Source organism: Gymnodraco acuticeps, unplaced genomic scaffold, assembly GCF_902827175.1.
Source record: "Gymnodraco acuticeps unplaced genomic scaffold, fGymAcu1.1, whole genome shotgun sequence".
Classification (NCBI taxonomy): Eukaryota; Metazoa; Chordata; class Actinopteri; order Perciformes; family Bathydraconidae; genus Gymnodraco; species Gymnodraco acuticeps.
Genome location: NW_022990510.1, coordinates 1,589,069 through 1,610,214, shown reverse-complemented (window position 1 = coordinate 1,610,214; position 21,146 = coordinate 1,589,069). Strand labels below are relative to the sequence as shown.

The window sequence follows — 21,146 nt, the reverse complement described above, 5'->3', positions numbered from 1 at the left end:
CAAACTCCATTTGCCTTGAAAAGATGTCTGCGATCCCAGAAAAAGTTAAAATTATCAATAAAATGGACAGAATGGTCAGTACAGACAGTTGAAAGCCACGTGTTCAGTGCAAACAATCTGCTGAATCTCTCCACTCCTCTTCTGACTGGCGGTAGAGGGCCACTGATGAACCCCTCTGCATTTAGAGAGCTGACCGTTTCCAACAGACATTTAAAGTCTTCTTTCAGCACTTCTGACTGTTGTTTCACAACATCATTTGTTCCAATATGTAGTACCACATTCTTCACAGTCGGATGTTCAGCCCCAATATGCAGGATCTTCTCAGCAAAGTCGAGACCACATCCTTGGGAAAACAGAGTACTTTGGTGTTGTTCTTACTACACAGACCTTTTACATCTCTTACAGCAGAGTCACCCACAATCAGAGTTTCAGGCCCAGTCGTTAGCTTTCCCTCTAGCCTTTTACTTTTGGAGTAGCTATTGGTCCTTACCCTGCTGTGTGAAGAGGACAGGTTATCCAGGTCATCAGAAAGAGATCTCCGGTTCTCGGTTAGTGGAGCGTATCTGTTCTGGATTGGCACACTTGGTGGTTTAGGAGGATTGTTTGTAGTTCTCCCTTTAGCAGCTGTCCACGGCTGTTTCCTAGTATGAATAGGGGTTGAAGAGGCGCTCTTCCTGGGTGATAACAATGCAGGCCAGCCGGTCGATCACAGATTTCAGAGCGCTGGGCTCTGTCTGTTATCCGTCCTCCCAAATCCCATGGAAATGATTTACTCTTCGGCTTTGCACCCAGAGAGTTCCAGGGAGGACTACCACTTGTAGATTTATTACCCAGTACACAGCCCTCCTGTTCCTTGGAATCCTTGTAGCTGCTAACTAGCTGTGAGTTAGCATACCCTTTTCCATTATTTTGCAACACTGGTAAAGTGGTGTCATTCCCATGACATAGTCCATTCACTTCCACGGTAGTGTTCTCTTTTGATATTCTCATTCAGATCCTTTGGATCAAGGCAGACTCTTAAGTCACCAGAACATTCCTTTACAATGTCAACTGTTTCAGCAAACTGTGTGTGGTTTGTATTTCTGCATTGTTTGTCCATTACTCTGTCCCCACTGTTGATTTGATAGATCCTCTTAACCAGTCCTAGGTTCTCTGAAGCTTTGTCTCCCAGGAGTGATTCATGCCCATTAGGCACAATGACAAACAACAGGCTGTACTGTTTGCCTTTCACTGTCAACTTGAGTTGGCATTGCCCTTTTGTCTCAATTGGCTGCCCGTTGTATGCCTTCAGTGGTTTGTTCTTTTCTGAGATACTTCTAGGTTTCTCTCTAAGTGCCTTGAGTTCATTCACATTAATTAAATTAGCTTTAGCCCCAGTGTCAATCTGAAATGGCACAATTGTCCCATTTACTAGGATTGGTGCAATCCATTTGTCAACTGATACAGCATTTACAGTACCTTTTGGACTCTGTGAGCCGTCATTTTTATCATGTGACACTTAAATCAGGGGTGGGGAACCTTTTTCCTCTCAAGGGCCATTTCAATTTTTTCATCATCCTCCGAGGGCCGTACAAATGATTGACCTCTGCTTAAAAATACTAACATCACAGCCCATTCATTTGGCCTTTCTTTCATGCTGCGCAAAGAAAAAGCAACCTCTTAATCCAGATATCTTACCATGACTCGCGTATGCATGCACGTGCACGGTTGTGGCATGACCACCACAACAGAAATATATGGACACAAGATGTGGGCAAATGTATTTAGTTTCCTATCCATGTGGATATTATTTAAGTGGGGGGGGACCTAACCTCCTCTAGCAGGAGACTCCTCCTTCTCCATCGAACAGACAGAGATCCAGAGCTGAACCAGCAACAAGACTGCATCCAGAACTGCATCCAGAACTATCTCCACCTGTGGCAGCCAGAACCAAACAGCATGCTGACTTACAGAGATATACTCTCATCAGTCCCTCAGACAGGGCATGAAGTTCCAAGCTGAGCCACGAGATTTGGCACAAGAGCAAAGTGTGGGACATGAGAGCAGAATCCGCCCTCCATAAAAACAGCGAAGAGACTGTAAAGGAGGAGATGAAATGCAAAGCAGTACAAGAACAGTGGCATGATGTGGGCTGCCAACAAGTCCTCCAACTCATACGACCAAATGGGCCGATTGTTCAGGCCCTTATTACGACTAAATATGTTGTTTGTTCAAGCGCTTAATATGTCCTATAATTACAGTTTAAAGTTTTACCTCTAGTGCACCCGTTGAATGCTAACGTTACAGATGGTCGTTTATTCACAAATAACCCTCTCTGTAAAATCCTAAATTGTAGGATAGTTTGGCCATTAAAATGCTTTTTGATTAGATTTCTAGCGAGAAGTGTATATTGTACTTTTAGAATCCACGTCCAGTCAATATGTAGGATCTATAGTTTGATAGATATTACGAAGATGATTTGAGGTATGCGGCAGCCTCCATGTAAAGTTACGGGTTGAAAACAGTATTTCCGGTCTCGACGTTTTCATAATAAAACCAATGATCAAATGATTTAACTAAAACACATCAGTTTATCCTTGTTAATTATACGACATGTATTGGTTTAAATTGTGTACAATGCTTTTGTGTTTTTCCCATAGGTTTTTCTCTTTCGATTCTGAGAGACACCTTTCTTCTTTCAGATGTTTTGATATGGTTGGGATATGGTTTTTATATGATATGAAATCGGAAAAACATTTTTTTTAAATAAAATACTTTATTCCGAGTGTTCTTGCTTTTCTCTTTGGAAGTCATCACATAACGGCATTGTAATACACGGTTCGACTGCATTAAATATTACATATCTGCCGTAGATATTTATTTATAGAGCCCTGATCAGAAGACCTTTTGACAAACTGTAAAAAATGCCGCCAAAACTGAATATGTGACGTGGATCATAAATATATTACATCTATATTTACACGATAACGGTGCACAGCTGATAGAAAGGTTTTTTTTGTAGTTTTTAAAGATATTATTTACTGAACTACCTTTCCAACTCCTCACGCAGTTGACTATTACAGGTCTATACACAGGGCCGCCCCTCCCTACAGGCCAATCACGCAGGAGTGAGAGTCAGAGGTGACAAGGGGAGCACGTCTGTAACCCGACACCGTTGCAATGAATCGACATCTGACCAATCACGGCTTTGATACGGCCACTAGTGCAGGTGAAGAGATGTCGGCGAAAAGAAACATAAAAACATAAATAGAACAACAAAAGGACATCATACAGCATCATTTACATAATGATCCACATAAACAGGTACCTATAGCTTCCGATTGAGTAGCATCCAACCGAGCTTTAAAAACATTTAGTGGCACCAGATTGTTCAGTTTCCATTTAATTTGCAGACTATTCCAAGACAGAGGAGCTGCGCATCTAAAAGCTGTCTTCCCTAAGACAGTCCTAGCAGTTGGCACATTTAATAAAACCACAGCATGCGATCTCAGGCAGTAGACACTTACAATTCTCCGTGAGATCAGGGAGCAGATATAAGATGGAAGTTTCCCTAACATGGCTTTGTATGTTAGGGAAACTTCCATCTTATATCTGCTCCCTGATCTCACGGAAAATTGTAAGTGGCTTATTATTATTACAAGTTAATACTTGTAAATACAACTTTTGGCCCGTAATTTCAATTCCCCATTTCAGCGACCAAAGAGAGGGGGGGTGGGATATATCCAGTCTCTGATTGTGTTACGTTATTATGAGAGTGCTGAGCTCTCATACTTTAAATTGTATATATTTATATAAATATATTTGTGTGTGTGTGTCCGCATCTGTGCCTGTTATTGTCTCATTATACGGTATACCGCACTCTCAATGAATTCAAAGTAAATATGTGGGGGAACAATGTTCAGCTGATCTAACAGAGATTATAAAATACAGTGCTATGACAAAACACTCGACAGCTGATGCAGTTCTCATTTCTTTAAACGTCTGCTGCTTCCCCTCCTCTCTCCTCGGTTCCCCTCCTCGGTCCTCCGCTCGCATCTCCTGTGGGCGGGTCTAAGTCTCGAGGAGGGGAACCGAGGAGGGGAGTCGAGGAGGGGAAATTTGAGTATTGAGAAGCCTCTTTGGTCGTTCTCTCTATGTCTGGTCAGACATCAATCTGTTCCAAGTAGCGCACCCCCTAGAGGCCTGGAGCACTTCCGGAATGTTTTTTTTTTGGATGTGTTTTGGGATTTGCATATCGTTTTGGTATTTGCAGCGTTTTTTTGTTGCGTTTGTTTTCGGGGTTTGTGTGTTGTATTTAGTTTGCATCATTTCTGTAAATGCAGCGTTTTTTGGTTGTATTTGTTTTCAGGATTTGTTTGTTTTTCATTTCAAGATTTGCAGCTGTTTCCTGCTAATGTGTGCGTTTTGGGCCGTTGTTCTGCGTTTGCACCTGCCGGCCACCGTACAGAGTCGAACATATTCTTCAATCTTTTCATCATGTTAAGAAATGATTCTTTAAGAGATTCTTATTCATGAATGAATTTGGTAGTGATTTAATTTGTTACAATATTGATCTACAGTTTAAAGGGATAGTTTTAATACTCTATACCAGGGGTCGGCAACAGGCGGACCGCGGTCTGGATCCGGACCCAGACGCCGACCTATACGGACCCGGACCTATAATCTAGGGATGCACCGAATATTCGGCCACCGAAAATTATCGGCCGAAAATGGTTAAAAAGGCCCTTTCGGCTTTCGGCCGAAAGGGTTTTTGCACCGAAAAAATATCACCGAATGTCAGAACAGGCTACGTTGGTAACCTAACGTGTTGTTGTGATGACGTAATAAAGACGCGGCGACCATGCTCGCGGCTAGCTCACAGGGGGGGGAACATTGACCTTTGTCATCGAGATTGCCCTGAGCCTTTAACAAATCGTATTAAATAATCTGATGACAGACTGTAAACAGAATAGCTGAAATTTTAACAAACTAAATAACTCAGTTTCCTCTAACCATTAACCCATGTTTGTATCATGTAGTTAACTCCGTGTGTTGCTGCTAGCATACATAACACCTGACGTGGAAACGTTACTCGTGATGGAGCTACAGAGCTGCTAGAAAGACGGTCGAACCCGGTACATTCCTCCGTCTGCATGCGGTGCACTTTTGCTAAATGTTTAGACAAATTGCTCGTGCTTACATGCTAAACTCTTATTGCACTTATGGTAACAAGTATTCTCCACATCGAGACGGGTAAAGTTTAACCACACCTCGGAGCGCGTTCTCTCCGCCATCTCCGCAGTGTGCTCCGCTGCATGTAGCAGCTGCGTGTGTGTAAACTGCCCCGCACCCTCGCACACAGACGGGGGAGAGAGATCTCGTCTGATCGAAAATACATCATAGACGCATTTGTTGTCTTTGCATATTAGAAACGAGTTGGCGACACTAAGACTGCGATATAATGTTTTTTAGCAATAATACATGACATATATAAATGTACTGTATGCATTCAAAAGTGCTGAATAAATGTTTTATGGACCCATAATAGTGATTATTATTTAAGTTAAGTTTTGCCATAATCATGTCTATTTCCATAATCAGGTAGCTGAACAACATTGGTAAAAAATGTATACATTATATATATATATATTTCTATTAATCATATTCGGCCTTTCGGCATTCGGTTTTCGGCCAACTATTTCCTATTTTCGGTATCGGTTTCGGCCAAGAATTTCCCATTCGGTGCACCCCTACTATAATCAATACATTAATAGGGGATTTCAATTTTGACGGGCGATTCTTTTTTAACCGCTGCCGACAGGGGGCGAAAGAGACGAGTGAGCGATACAGGGAGAGAAACACAGAAGAAGAGACGAGTGAGCGATACAGGGAGAGAAACACAGAAGAAGAGACGAGTGAGCGATACAGGGAGAGAAACACAGAAGAAGAGACGAGAGAGCGATACAGGGAGAGAAACACAGAAGAAGAGACGAGAGAGCGATACGGGGAGAGAAACACAGAAGAAGAGACGAGTGAGCGATACAGGGAGAGAAACACAGAAGAAGAGAGGAGAGAGCGATACAGGGAGAGAAACAGAAGAAGAGACGAGTGAGCGATACAGGGAGAGAAACACAGAAGAAGAGATGAGAGAGCGATACAGGGAGAGAAACACAGAAGAAGAGACGAGAGAGCGATACAGGGAGAGAAACACAGAAGAAGAGAGGTGTGAGCGATACAGGGAGAGAAACACAGAAGAAGAGAAGAGAGAGCGATACAGGGAGAGAAACACAGAAGATGAGACGAGTGAGCGATACAGGGAGAGAAACACAGAAGAAGAGATGAGAGAGCGATACAGGGAGAGAAACACAGAAGAAGAGACGAGAGAGCGATACAGGGAGAGAAACAGAAGAAGAGACGAGTGAGCGATACAGGGAGAGAAACACAGAAGAAGAGATGAGAGAGCGATACAGGGAGAGAAACACAGAAGAAGAGACGAGAGAGCGATACAGGGAGAGAAACACAGAAGAAGAGAAGTGTGAGCGATACAGGGAGAGAAACAGAAGAAGAGACGAGTGAGCGATACAGGGAGAGAAACACAGAAGAAGAGATGAGAGAGCGATACAGGGAGAGAAACACAGAAGAAGAGATGAGAGAGCGATACAGGGAGAGAAACACAGAAGAAGAGATGAGAGAGCGATACAGGGAGAGAAACAGAAGAAGAGACGAGTGAGCGATACAGGGAGAGAAACACAGAAGAAGAGACGAGAGAGCGATACAGGGAGATAAACACAGAAGAAGAGACGAGTGAGCGATACAGGGAGAGAAACACAGAAGAAGAGATGAGAGAGCAATACAGGGAGAGAAACACAGAATAAGAGACGAGAGAGCGATACAGGGAGAGAAACACAGAAGATGAGACGAGTGAGCGATATAGGGAGAGAAACACAGAAGAAGAGACGAGAGAGCGATACAGGGAGAGAAACAAAGAAAAAGAGATGAGAGAGCGATACAGGGAGAGAAACAGAAGAAGAGACGAGTGAGCGATACAGGGAGAGAAACACAGAAGAAGAGATGAGAGAGCGATACAGGGAGAGAAACACAGAAGAAGAGACGAGAGAGCGATACAGGGAGAGAAACACAGAAGAAGAGATGAGAGAGCGATACAGGGAGAGAAACACAGAAGAAGAGACGAGAGAGCGATACAGGGAGAGAAACACAGAAGAAGAGACGAGAGAGCGATACAGGGAGAGAAACACAGAAGAAGAGATGAGAGAGCGATACAGGGAGAGAAACAGAAGAAGAGACGAGTGAGCGATACAGGGAGAGAAACACAGAAGAAGAGACGAGAGAGCGTTACAGGGAGAGAAACACAGAAGAAGAGACGAGTGAGCGATACAGGGAGAGAAACACAGAAGAAGAGACGAGAGAGCGATACAGGGAGAGAAACACAGAAGAAGAGATGAGAGAGCGATACAGGGAGAGAAACACAGAAGAAGAGACGAGAGAGCGATACAGGGAGAGAAACACAGAAGAAGAGATGAGAGAGCGGCAGAGAGAAGCGGAGACGAAAGTGAGTGAAGAGAATAATTTGCGATACAGGGAGAGAAGCGGAGAGGAGAGTGAACAGGCGTGTTAGCGGCAGACAGGGAGAGACAAATAATTACACATGGCGCTCTCCAAGAAGAGGAAAGTGGACAGTGAGAACAGAGCTTTTAACCCTGAGTGGAATCATTCATGTTCCTCCTGCCCACTGGGAGCATTTGTTCAGAGACCGTGGCGCTCATTAAAAGTGCCAAAACGCCACTATGAGACAAAACACAAAGTGTTTGACTAAACATTCCCTCTCAAGTCAGAACTGAGGTCAAATAAGCAGTCTCAGAGCCCAATATGATCAGTCCACCAGGATCAACATTAAAACGAAATATGGTTCCAGGGCAGGCTAACCAAGGCTAACCAATGAGCACCTGCATGTGTGAGAATGGCCCTGACTCCATTTCAGCCCAGATCTAAACTCCTGGCAGGACAAGCTCCAGCTCAACTCTCGCACTGAATGAGGGACTGCAATATAAGAGGGAAAGAAAGAGAAACTTTAAAACTGTTCAATTGTTATGATGTGTAAAGACTGATATTGTTCTATAATCGGCTGAAACTGTTAAGTCATGATGTGAAACGGTTAACAAAGAAAAAGGGAAACTCAAGCTGCTGCTACACTTTATTTTATTTATCTAAAATTAAGCACTTTTAAGATGCACATATTTTCAAAAGCTATTTTATTTATTTTCTCTATTTTATTTTGAAATTTAGCCCGAGAGGAACATTACACATATCCACAGTATTTACTGTATATCTGTATAGTTCAATGTTAATTGACAATAAATTGTTGTTTTTGAATTGTACTTTCTTTATTTGATGCAGACGTTGATAAAGCTACAGCTACTTCAATATATATCACACTAATTCATAACTTAGACATTTTGAAGTTCCGGACCTTTGCATGGGGAGATTTTCTCTAACTGGACCTCGTTGAATTTTAGTTGAATACCCCTGCTCTATAAGATCAGACATATCTTTATTTGTATGGATAATGTTAAAGGGAGAGCTAGTACCAAACCAAATATAGTGTTCCAATCTAAAGTATTTTTTAAGAACTCAGGCCCTTAGGAGGTAGGACCCAATTGCACGACCCGGGAGACAGAGGTAAAGTATTGGTAAGTTCCAAAACAAAAAGCAAGATGGGCAAAAAATTGTCACTTTCGAATCTCTAGCTGAGATGACAAAAAAATAATAAAATGAAAATCGCTCACGTGGTGAGGAACAAAACTTTACAATAGCACGAAGAGAGCATAGACCTGACTGTGGCAACAGACAAGACCTTCCATGGCAAAAGACAAAAACGAACTGACACTGAACACTGGGAGACAGGGGAATTTAAACAAAAGGTAACAAGACACAGGTGGGAACAATCAGGGGCGGGGCTGACACTGATGAGCACAGGAGACACGAAGGGGTGAGAGGTGAAAACAATCAGTAAATTAGACACACCAGGGAAACTAACGACAGACATGAAAACACAGGGGAAAAGACCAGACAATACACAGGGAGGAAAACATGACAAGGAGAAAAGCAAAACACCCACTACCAGACACACAAAACTAAAAACGTGACACAACACAAGAATCGTGACAGAACCCCCCCGCCTCAAGGGACGGATTCCAGACGTACAAAAAAAAAAAATCCAAAAAGGGTGGGTGAAGGGGGTCCGGAGGACGGGTCCGGGACGACAACCCAGAGGCAAAGCACAGTCCATGATGGGTGTCTCGGGCGGACGACCCAGGGGCAAGGCAGAGTCCATGATGGGTGTCTCGGGCGGACGACCCAGGAGCAAGGCAGAGCCCATGATGGAGTTCTCGAGCGGACGGCCCGGGGGCAAGGCAGAGTTCATGGTTGAGTCCTCGGGCGGACGGTCCGGGGGCAAGGCAGAGTTCATGGTGAAGTCCTCGGCTGGGGAACTCAGGAGACCGGGCTCTAGGGCGAAAGCCGCTGGGAACTCAGGAGGCCGGGCACAAGGACGGGCAGGAGCTGGTCGAACCCCTGGCGGTTCAGGCGTAGACGAGACCCTGGACGGAACCTGGGCTGGTGTCAGTGGGACCCACGACGGAGCAAGGGCTGGTGTTGATGGGCCACGAAACAGGACAGGACACAGTGTTGGCAGGACCCCCGACGAAACAGGTGTCGGCTGGACCTCCAATGGCACAGGACATAGGGTTGGCAGGACCCCCAGCAGAAGAGTAGTCGGCGGGATCTCCAACGGCACAGAACATATAATTGGCAGGACCCCCGGCAGAACAGTAGTCGTCGGGGCCTCCAACGGCACAGGACATCGGGTTGGCAGGACCCCCGGCAGAACAGTAGTCGTTGGGGCCTCCAACGGCACAGGACATAGGGTAGGAACTCGAGATGGAACTCGAGAGGAGACTCGAGAGGTGACTCGAGAGGGAACTTGAGCGGGGACTCGAGAGAGAACTCGAGAGGTGACTTGAGAGGGGACTCGAGAGGGAACTTGAGCGGGGACTCGAGGGGGGGACTCGAGAGGGAACTTGAGCGGGGACTCGAGGGGGAAACTGAGAGGTGGCTTGAGAGGGAACTCGAGAGGGGACTTGAGAGGAGACTCGAGAGGGGACTGGAGAGGGAACTTGAAAAGGACCTTGACAGGGGACTGAAGAGGGAACTTGAAAAGGACCTTGACAGGGGACTCGAGAGGGAACTTGAGCGGGGACTTGAGGGGGAAACTGAGAGGTGGCTTGAGAGGGAACTCAAGAGGAGACTTGAGAGGTGACTTGAGAGGTGACTTGAGAGGAGACTTGAGAGGTGACTTGAGAGGGGACTGGAGAGGGAACTTGACAGGGGACTGGAGAGGGAACTTGACAGGGGACTTGAGAGGGAACTTGAGAGGTGACTTGAGAGGAGACTTGACAGGGGACTCGAGAGGGAACTTGACAGGGGACTTGAGAGGGAACTTGAGAGGTGACTTGAGAGGAGACTTGAGAGGGAACTGGAGAGATGACTGGAGAGGGAATTTGAGAGGGAACTTGAGAGGTGACTTGAGGAGACTTGAGAGGGAACTGGAGAGATGACTGGAGAGGGAATTTGAAAAAGACCTTGACAGGGGACTCGAGAGGAGACTCGAGAGGGGACTTGAGAGGAGACTCGAGAGGGGACTGGAGAGGGAACTTGAAAAGGACCTTGACAGGGGACTGAAGAGGGAACTTGAAAAGGACCTTGACAGGGGACTCGAGAGGGAACTTGAGCGGGGACTTGAGGGGGAAACTGAGAGGTGGCTTGAGAGGGAACTCAAGAGGAGACTCGAGAGGGGAATCGAGAGGTGACTTGAAAGGGGACTCGAGAGGTGACTTGAGAGGGGACTGGAGAGGGAACTTGACAGGGGACTGGAGAGGGAACTTGACAGGGGACTTGAGAGGGAACTTGAGAGGTGACTTGAGAGGAGACTTGACAGGGGACTGGAGAGGGAACTTGACAGGGGACTTGAGAGGGAACTTGAGAGGAGACTTGAGAGGGAACTGGAGAGATGACTGGAGAGGGAATTTGAGAGGGAACTTGAGAGGTGACTTGAGGAGACTTGAGAGGGAACTGGAGAGATGACTGGAGAGGGAATTTGAAAAAGACCTTGACAGGGGACTCGAGAGGAGACTCGAGATGGTCAGTAAGCCGACAGGGCACAGGAAGCTGGCATCGGCCGAAGAGCCAGTACTGGAGCCAAAACTGGAGTCGGGACCATGGCTACTGGGGCCGGTAGTGAAGCCGGAACCATGGCTGCTGGGGCCGGCACTGGAGCAGTCCGCAGGTGAGGGATCAAACGATTAATCTTTTCAGCCAGCTGTTGCAGCTGTGTAGAGATGTCTTCCTGAATCTCTGCCTGGCGTCGTCTCTGCTCTTGTATTCTCTGGGTGGCCATACCCAGCTGTTCCTCGTGTTGAAAAACGTTCACGCCGTGTGCTGACAGAGTGGCGTGAAGTGTTCTTGGGTCGGCTGGGTCCAAATGTTCGTTCTGTTAAGAACTCAGGCACTTAGGAGGTAGGACCCAATTGCACGACCTGGGAGACAGAGGTAAAGTATTGGTAAGATACTTTATTTTCCAAAACAAAAAGCAAGATGAGCAAAAAATTGTCACTTTCGAATCTCTAGCTGAGATGACAAAAAAATAAGAACAAAATGAAAATCGCTCACGTGGTGAGGAACAACACTTTACAATAGCACGAAGAGAGCATAGACCTGACTGTGGCAAGACACAAGACCTTCCATGGCAAAAGACAAAAACGAACTGACACTGAACACTGGGAGACAGGGGAATTTAAACACAGGGTAACAAGACACAGGTGGGAACAATCAGGGGCGGGGCTGACACTGATGAGCACAGGAGACACAGAAGGGGTGACAGGTGAAAACAATCAGGAAATTAGACACACCAGGGAAACTAACGACATACATGAAAACACAGGGGAAAAGACCAGACAATACACAGGGAGGAAAACATGACAAGGAGAAAAGCAAAACACCCACTACCAGACACACAAAACTAAAAACGTGACACAACACAAGAATCATGACAGTATTGATTTCACCATTGTAGCATAGTTATTACCATAGGAGGGCTTTAAGTGGAAATAACTGTTGTTTTTAGTCTAATATGTAGAGTTTTAAAAAGACACTGGGCAAAGAGAGATTGCTAATGTAATATTGAAAAAGCAATATAATTGGGAGTAAAACATGTGTAAAAATGTTGAGATGTTATTTAAAGTAAAAACATACCTGCCATAAGTGAACATTCCTAAATTCAACTACAAACCATTGATGAAATTACTTCTGTTCTAAGTCCTTGATAAAGGAGGGAGTAATTGTTACATGTTCGGACACCCAAGGTTCCACACAGTGTTGAAGGGTTTTACATTGTTCTTTAAGTGGACCAGAATTGAAGATTAATGAGTTATGAAATACATAGCAGAGCTACACAGATCCTAATAATGTTTTGATTCAAGATAATAGTTATGTACACAAGTTTCTGAAATAGATCTATTAGACATTTTTAATACAAATTAGGTGTAAATAAACTGCAGTAGTAGTAGTACTATAATGAAGTGAATGTTGTACTAGGTTTCAGGAAATATGGGAAGCAGATGTCCCAATGAAAAGTTAGAACCATCTTGAAAATTATATTTGTAATCGTGAATGAATAAGGAATGGCGCTCCGCATATGACATATTTTTGTAGATAAAGGGTACGCGCCTCTGCTGAATTACCTCTGAAAAGACTCTGCAGAGCATGACATGGCCAAAAGACCGAGACCAAATGACCTTTGACCCTGACTGAAAGTGTGGCAAAAGCACTGTCAATGACTGACTCTGGGGTGTACCTGACCAAACCTGACAGTGTGAGTGTGAATGAATGCCAGCATGTGATCAGTGTAACTGCATGATTCTAAAACAATAACTAACCATGCATGTTTTTGGACTAACATATTATTTTGGAGCTCCAAGGGAAACGAGAGGATTCCTAAAAATTCCACAAAAATGGAAAACTGTTTCTTTTAGGACTGACAGACGGAGAGAAACACTTTTCAGTGTTTACTGTGGGGAAGCATAGGAGATGTTTACATGACCGACCTGCTCCCCCACAGCCAGCAGCACCTGCTCCCACTGTGCTTGCGGCCTGAGCCACCAAACGCACTCCGTGTCTCAGAGGACACCGGCGGCGCCCCGAAGGACGCCATCCCCGCCACGAGGCACGGAAAAACACTCACGAAAAAGTATTAACCGTACTTGCAAAGAGTACAAAAATCCCCACTGAAGATCATACAGTTAAAGAAACGATTGAAACAGAAACAAACGAAATACAAGTAAAAATCCCTCTTCCCTCTTCAAAACACACCTCCACCACAGAAAGAAGAAGAAGAAGATTTTGATTTTTAAAACAAATTTTATTTGCATTTGTTTTAAACATACACCCACCCTGCAAAAGAGTCGGAACAAAACTAATACATTACACAATCAAATAAATAAATAAACAGATTTTCATGACATACCCAAATAAATATCATTTGAAAATCCCATTTGAAAGCGTTTTACCCATTTAAAAACATCCTCTTTTACACACTTTAAAAACAAAAACTACACCTATCCTTTAAAACTTCAATATTAGAGTCATTCTCCCCCAGCGAGCACAGAACCTGCCCAACAGCCCACACATCCAGAAACCCCTGCAGATGATTGATCAGCGTATAGTATGCATGCTCCACCCTCAGACGCGCTGCCACCAACCCCCTCAGACAGAGCACTGCATCCGTCCATCCCACTCCAGCAAGTTGGTTCTTCCTACTTTTCCAGATTGCTCATTTTGCATTAGCAAACAAGAAATTCATCAATAGTAGGGTTTCTTTCTTTTTCAGGATGTATTTGGGGCCATGGACAAAAAGTGGTATGGAGAAAACCTCCCCGAACCCTTCCACCCACCCCTGTAACATTTTTTTAAGACCAGCCAATCGGGGACAGGACACGACTAAATGCTCCAATGTTTCTGCCATAAAACAGAACGGACAGCCTCCCCTTGTGCCTGGGTCAAAATGAGCTCTGTATTTGTTTGTGGCTATTGCACCGTGTATAATTCTCCATTGGATGTCAGCCATCCTTTTCTCAACCGGAGATTTATACAGGATCCGCCAGCTGCCCTGAGGGGAAGAGCCCAAGCCAAACACATCCGTCCACCTCGACTCTCTGACGCCTGCGAGCGAGCTGAGGTTTAACACCTTTACACAGCTAAGGTATAGCTTCTTCCCATTGCAGGAGGTGAACATTGCAGGTGTTAGAGTCCCCAGTGATAGCAGGAGACCATCCTCCTCTCTCCATTCCCCCACCGCAGGACCCACACTCAAGGCAGGAAAAAACATAATCATGTCCCTTTCTCCACTGGTCAGCCAGATCTGCATCCAGAGCAAAAGTCCGGTGGGATGGCGACAGCGACTGCCACACCTCATCTACCAAGTTCTCCAGAACTCGGGTTGATCGAATGCCCGTCACCTCAGCCAGTTTTTCTGTGGAGACCCCCGTCAAATGGCCAAGTTTTACCACTCCCGCTTCAATGAACGCATTTTTTAGGGTGGCTGAAGAGAAAAGGGTTCCAGAAAGAAAACCAGTGTCAAACAGTGGTTCCTCAAACAGCCACATCCCAGGCCGGGGGTCAGGTGGTCTGGTAAAACTCAGAATCTTCCAGGCATTGATGACTGAGCAGTAAAAAGGTGTAAGTCCAGTTATCTTGTACGCAGGGGCCTTCAGCAGAAACAGGTGTTTATCAAAACCAAAGCCCCCTGCCCTCCAGAGCAACAGCCGGGCCATAGCCAGCCAGCAGGGAGAGGCACCATACAGCAGCCGCTGAGCTGCCTGCAGTCTAAAAGCAGCAGTCCTTGCAGTAATGTCCACGAGGCCCTGGCCCCCCTCCGCCACAGGCAGGTACAGGACCGATGCTGGCACCCAGTGACGACCCGACCAGAAGAAATCCACGAGGAGCCGCTGCAGTTGTTTCATGAGGCCCGGCGGTGGGGTTAACACCTGGAGTCTGTGCCACAGAGACGAGGCAACCAGATTGTTGGCTACAAGAACTCTTCCCCTGTAGGACAGCTGGGGTAGCAGCCATTTCCATTTGGCTAATTTTGCTTGCACCTTTCCCAGCAATCCCTCCCAGTTCTGTGCCACCATGTCCTCAGACCCCAACCAAACTCCCAGGACCTTTAAACCCTTGTTTCCCCAGCTAAGGTTACCAGGAAGACTGGGCCTATTTTCTAGACTCCACCGACCTACCAAAACTGCCTCACTCTTCTCCCAATTAACTTTGGCTGAAGCAGCCTTCCTATACAAATCTAAACTGTCCTGTAGCTCCTGGATATCTCACTGACCCTGGACAAAAACACTGACATCATCAGCATAAGCTGATACAACCACTGGGGGGGCCTGAGCTGACTCTGGCAGACACAGGCCCCTCAGCCGGTTTCTAAGTCTGCACAAAAGCGGCTCGATGGCAATACTATATAATAGGCCTGAGATAGGGCAGCCCTGCCTGATCCCTCTTTTAACTGGTACAGGTCTGCTCAGCCCTCCTTCACAACACAACATGGATCACTGTACAAACACTTCACCCAGGACAAAAAATGCTCCCCAACACCAAAAGCCTGCAATGTGGCAGCCAGAAACGTGTGATCCACACGATCAAACGCCTTCTCCTGGTCAATAGAAATGATACCAACATTTATATTATACAGTTTGCAAACATCAAAAGTGTCTCTCATCAAAAACAAATTGTCCACAATTGATCTGCCAGGGATACAATATGTCTGATCAGTACCGATAAGAAGTTCAATAAAACACTTCAGTCTGTTTGCTAAGACCTTTGACAGTATCTTATACATATACATACTTGTACATAAGAGAGCCACAGGTCTCCAGTTCTTAAGCAGGGTTAGATCTCCTTTCTTAGGCAACAGTGAAATCACTGCACGCCTACAGGAAGCTGGAAGAGTCCCTTTCCCAAAGGACTCCATCAATACTTCCAGCAAGTCATGTCCCAGAATACTCCAGAAATGTTATAAAAAGTCTGCAGGTAAACCGTCTATGCCCGGAGCCTTGCCGGAGGCCATCTGTGTCACCGCAGAGGTCAATTCCTCCAGCGTAATGTCAGAGCCCAGGGTGTCACTTTCGGCTGGACTCAGCTGTGGAAGACCCTGAAGAAGTTCATCAGCAGCTTCCACGTCACAACCTTCGGCTTTGAACAGGTCTGTGTAGAAGGACACTGCATGCCTCCTCATCTCAGCAGGTTCAGAGGTTACCTGTCCATCGGGGAGACGCAGACATACCATCTGCTTCCTTTGGCCCACAGACCTCTCCAGGTTGAAGAAAAAGGTGGTTGGTGCATCAATGTCTCTCATGGAAGTAAAACGGGCTCTGATCAGAGCTCCCTTGGCCTTCTCCTGAAGAAAACAGTTAAGCTGTTGTTGTTTTAGGAGGGACTGTTCTATATTTCGAGCAGACACACTATCTAACTCTCTGATCTCCCTCTCTAACTGCTCTATAGCTCTCCTAATGTTTGCAGTGGAGTAGGCTGTATACTGTTGGCAGAACACTCTAATCTGAGCCTTTCCTACCTCCCACCACTGACTCAGGGAGGGAAAAGATTCTTTCTTTGATTTCCAGTTGATCCAAAATAATTTAAAATTCTCACAAAAAGTCAAATCTTGTAAAATTGTAACATTAAACTGCCAGAACGATCTAGGTTTCTCTGTGTTGGATAAAACCAAATCTAAAGAAACTAGCTGATGGTCTGTAAAACCAACAGGTTGGATGTGACAGTTCACTGCACGAGTAATAGAAGAAGCAGACATGTAAAATCTGTCTAGCCTGGCTGCACTGACGCCCCCATCTAGCATTCTCATCCAGGTGTATTGTTTAACAGAGGGGTGCTTCATCCTCCACACATCCACTAAGTCAGCCTCTCTTATCACCTGTGACAGTAAAAGGGACGACTGAGGATGCGGCTCCTGTCCTATTCTGTCTAAAGTGACATTAGTGCAAGCGTTCCAGTCCCCCCCCAGTATAACACACTCCCCCTGTACACTAGTGTCTAGCTCGTCTTTTAATAACTGAAACACAGATACACGTGCAGGGCCCTGATTGGGTGCATAAACATTAATAAAAGTGAAAAAGAACTCTAACAGTTCTACTTTCACCATCAAGGCTCTACCTGCCACTATCTCTGTGCTGGATAAAATCTTAACATTTAGAGAGGGGGAGAAAAAAACAGCTACTCCAGCACTAAGGTTTGAGCCATGACTGAGTACATACTGACCCCCCCCACCACATTCCCCAGTCCGTCTCATTCAGGCTATCACTGTGCGTTTCCTGCAGAAATATCACATCTAATTTTTTCTGATTAAAGACCTCCAACACTAAAGCTCTTGTATGTGCACTTCTACCCCCGTTAATGTTTAAAGAAGCAACCCTTAAAGCCTGCATTAGAGGAAGGAGACCGAGAAAAAGAACAGACAGGTACACACAGCAGAGAGGAGACACCCAGTGTTGCATGATCATTTTGAAACTATTTAGACCTTTTCAGTTTCCCCCCCTTTTTTACTTCCTTTCGTAACTTTTTTCATAGTAGTTACATGCTTCCTGAGACGATAGCGTCTCTTTTCATCCAGCAGGTCTAACCCTACAACTTTCTGAAGAGTGCTCACTGTATGAAGAAACTTGTTAGTGTCAGGGAAAAAGTCTCTCACTTCCACTGCCTTGCCAAAGGACTCATCTAAAAAGACATTAATCTCTTCTAAAGAATATATCTCTGTGTTCTGAGAGAGACTATCTGCAACTGAAACACAGTCAGAATCCCCCTCACCGTCTGTGTCCATCTCTGTCACCTCATTATTGTCTGCAGCCTGTTGAAGCTCTTTTTGCCTCCCAGAACCAGACGGCAGCTCCTGCTGTGTGCCAACAGCCTCCACCTGTCCCACAGCCCCGGTCCTCACCTGTCCTACTAGATCATCTCCCACCCGTTTACCTGTTTCCACATTTTTTCCTCTCACACTCACCACAATCCCTGTTTAATCTCTCACGATATTCATCCCTACTTCTTCCGCAGCCCCTGGGGCCCCGGCGGGTGCAACAGCAGCCCCCGCGACACCGGCCTCCGCGGCCGCCGACCCAGCGGCCGGCTCGGCTGCCCCGGGCTCGGCGGCCTCGGGCTCAGCGGCCCCGGGCTCGGCGGCCTCGGGCTCAGCGGCCCCGGGCTCGGCGGCCTCGGGCTCCGCGGCCCCGGGCTCGGCGGCATCGGGCTCAGCGGCCCCGGCGGCCCCGGACTCAGCCGCCCCGGGCTCAGCCGCACCCGGCGGAGCGGCGTGCCGTCTCTGTGGACATGCAACACGTTTGTGACCCGACTCTCCGCACTCAAAACACTTTACGTTCCCTGAGCTCGCATACACCATATAAAAACCCTCTTCGTGCCTCACCCGGAAAGACACATCTAGTGTCTGAGTGGGACAATTCAGAAACATGAACACCTGTCTCCGCAGAGATTGGACATGTTTTAGCTTTTCCTCCTTACACCCCAGAGCAACAGTGCGGAGAGTACTAGCAAACTTACCGAAACGCTTCAGCTCCCGTTCCAGCGCCTCATTCGGGATGAATGGAGGAACGCCAGACACAGTGATCCGCGTGGACGGTGTTGCCAACGGCGAAACTTGAATATATTCCTCGTTTACCATTAATCCGCTCTCAATAAATTCCGTCACATATTTCTGGTCTTTCAAAAAGACCACGACCGCTTTGTTCATGCGGGAAGCATAGGAGATGTTTACATGACCGACCTGCTCCCCCACAGCCAGCAGCACCTGCTCCACTGTGCTTGCGGCCTGAGCCACCAAACGCACTCCGTGTCTCAGAGACACCGGCGGCGCCCCGAAGGACGCCATCCCCGCCACGAGGCACGGAAAAACACTCACGAAAAAGTATTAACCGTACTTGCAAAGAGTACAAATATCCCCACTGAAGATCATACAGTTAAAGAAACGATTGAAACAGAAACAAACGAAATACAAGTGAAAATCCCTCTTCCCTCTTCAAAAACACACCTCCACCACAGAAGAAGAAGAAGAAGATTTGATTTTTAAAACAAATTTTATTTGCATTTGTTTTAAACATACACCCACCCTGCAAAAGAGTCGGAACAAAACTAATACATTACACAATCAAATAAATAAATAAACAGATTTTCATGACTACCAAATAAATATCATTTGAAAATCCCATTTGAAAGCGTTTTACCCATTTAAAAACATCCTCTTTTACACACTTTAAAAACAAAAACTACACCTATCCTTTAAAACTTCAATATTAGAGTCATTCTCCCCCAGCGAGCACAGAACCTGCCCAACAGCCCACACATCCAGAAACCCCTGCAGATGATTGATCAGCGTATAGTATGCATGCTCCACCCTCAGACGCGCTGCCACCAACCCCCCTCAGACAGAGCACTGCATCCGTCCATCCCACTCCAGCAAGTTGGTTCTTCCTACTTTTCCAGATTGCTCATTTTGCATTAGCAAACAAGAAATTCATCAATAGTAGGGTTTCTTTCTTTTTCAGGATGTATTTGGGGCCATGGACAAAAAGTGGTATGGAGAAAACCTCCCCGAACCCTTCCACCCACCCCTGTAACATTTTTTTAAGACCAGCCAATCGGGGACAGGACACGACTAAATGCTCCAATGTTTCTGCCATAAAACAGAACGGACAGCCTCCCCTTGTGCCTGGGTCAAAATGAGCTCTGTATTTGTTTGTGGCTATTGCACCGTGTATAATTCTCCATTGGATGTCAGCCATCCTTTTCTCAACCGGAGATTTATACAGGATCCGCCAGCTGCCCTGAGGGGAAGAGCCCAAGCCAAACACATCCGTCCACCTCGACTCTCTGACGCCTGCGAGCGAGCTGAGGTTTAACACCTTTACACAGCTAAGGTATAGCTTCTTCCCATTGCAGGAGGTGAACATTGCAGGTGTTAGAGTCCCCAGTGATAGCAGGAGACCATCCTCCTCTCTCCATTCCCCCACCGCAGGACCCACACTCAAGGCAGGAAAAACATAATCATGTCCCTTTCTCCACTGGTCAGCCAGATCTGCATCCAGAGCAAAAGTCCGGTGGGATGGCGACAGCGACTGCCACACCTCATCTACCAAGTTCTCCAGAACTCGGGTTGATCGAATGCCCGTCACCTCAGCCAGTTTTTCTGTGGAGACCCCCGTCAAATGGCCAAGTTTTACCACTCCCGCTTCAATGAACGCATTTTTTAGGGTGGCTGAAGAGAAAAGGGTTCCAGAAAGAAAACCAGTGTCAAACAGTGGTTCCTCAAACAGCCACATCCCAGGCCGGGGGTCAGGTGGTCTGGTAAAACTCAGAATCTTCCAGGCATTGATGACTGAGCAGTAAAAAGGTGTAAGTCCAGTTATCTTGTACGCAGGGGCCTTCAGCAGAAACAGGTGTTTATCAAAACCAAAGCCCCCTGCCCTCCAGAGCAACAGCCGGGCCATAGCCAGCCAGCAGGGAGAGGCACCATACAGCAGCCGCTGAGCTGCCTGCAGTCTAAAAGCAGCAGTCCTTGCAGTAATGTCCACGAGGCCCTGGCCCCCCTCCGCCACAGGCAGGTACAGGACCGATGCTGGCACCCAGTGATGACCCGACCAGAAGAAATCCACGAGGAGCCGCTGCAGTTGTTTCATGAGGCCCGGCGGTGGGGTTAACACCTGGAGTCTGTGCCACAGAGACGAGGCAACCAGATTGTTGGCTACAAGAACTCTTCCCCTGTAGGACAGCTGGGGTAGCAGCCATTTCCATTTGGCTAATTTTGCTTGCACCTTTCCCAGCAATCCCTCCCAGTTCTGTGCCACCATGTCCTCAGACCCCAACCAAACTCCCAGGACCTTTAAACCCTTGTTTCCCCAGCTAAGGTTACCAGGAAGACTGGGCCTATTTTCTAGACTCCACCGACCTACCAAAACTGCCTCACTCTTCTCCCAATTAACTTTGGCTGAAGCAGCCTTCCTATACAAATCTAAACTGTC

General features: G+C 46.4%; 1 protein-coding gene across 2 annotated transcripts in view; it reads right to left on the bottom strand.

Annotated features, from left to right (window-relative positions):
- Positions 1-19,488, bottom strand: part of LOC117553151 (cortexin domain-containing 1-like) — a 48,724-nt gene extending 29,236 nt beyond the window's left edge. The window contains exons 1-2 of one of the 2 annotated variants that reach the window (XM_034226969.1): positions 18,673-19,488; positions 18,379-18,436 (exon numbers count right to left, since the gene is read on the bottom strand). In XM_034226969.1, the coding sequence (XP_034082860.1) occupies positions 18,405-18,436; positions 18,673-19,000 (360 nt within the window). In that variant the 5' untranslated portion in view covers positions 19,001-19,488 and the 3' untranslated portion in view covers positions 18,379-18,404. Of the gene's footprint in view, positions 1-18,378; positions 18,437-18,672 lie in introns of those variants that run through there. The other variant, XM_034226970.1, reaches the window with a different exon arrangement.
- Positions 19,489-21,146: the final 1,658 nt, after the last annotated feature.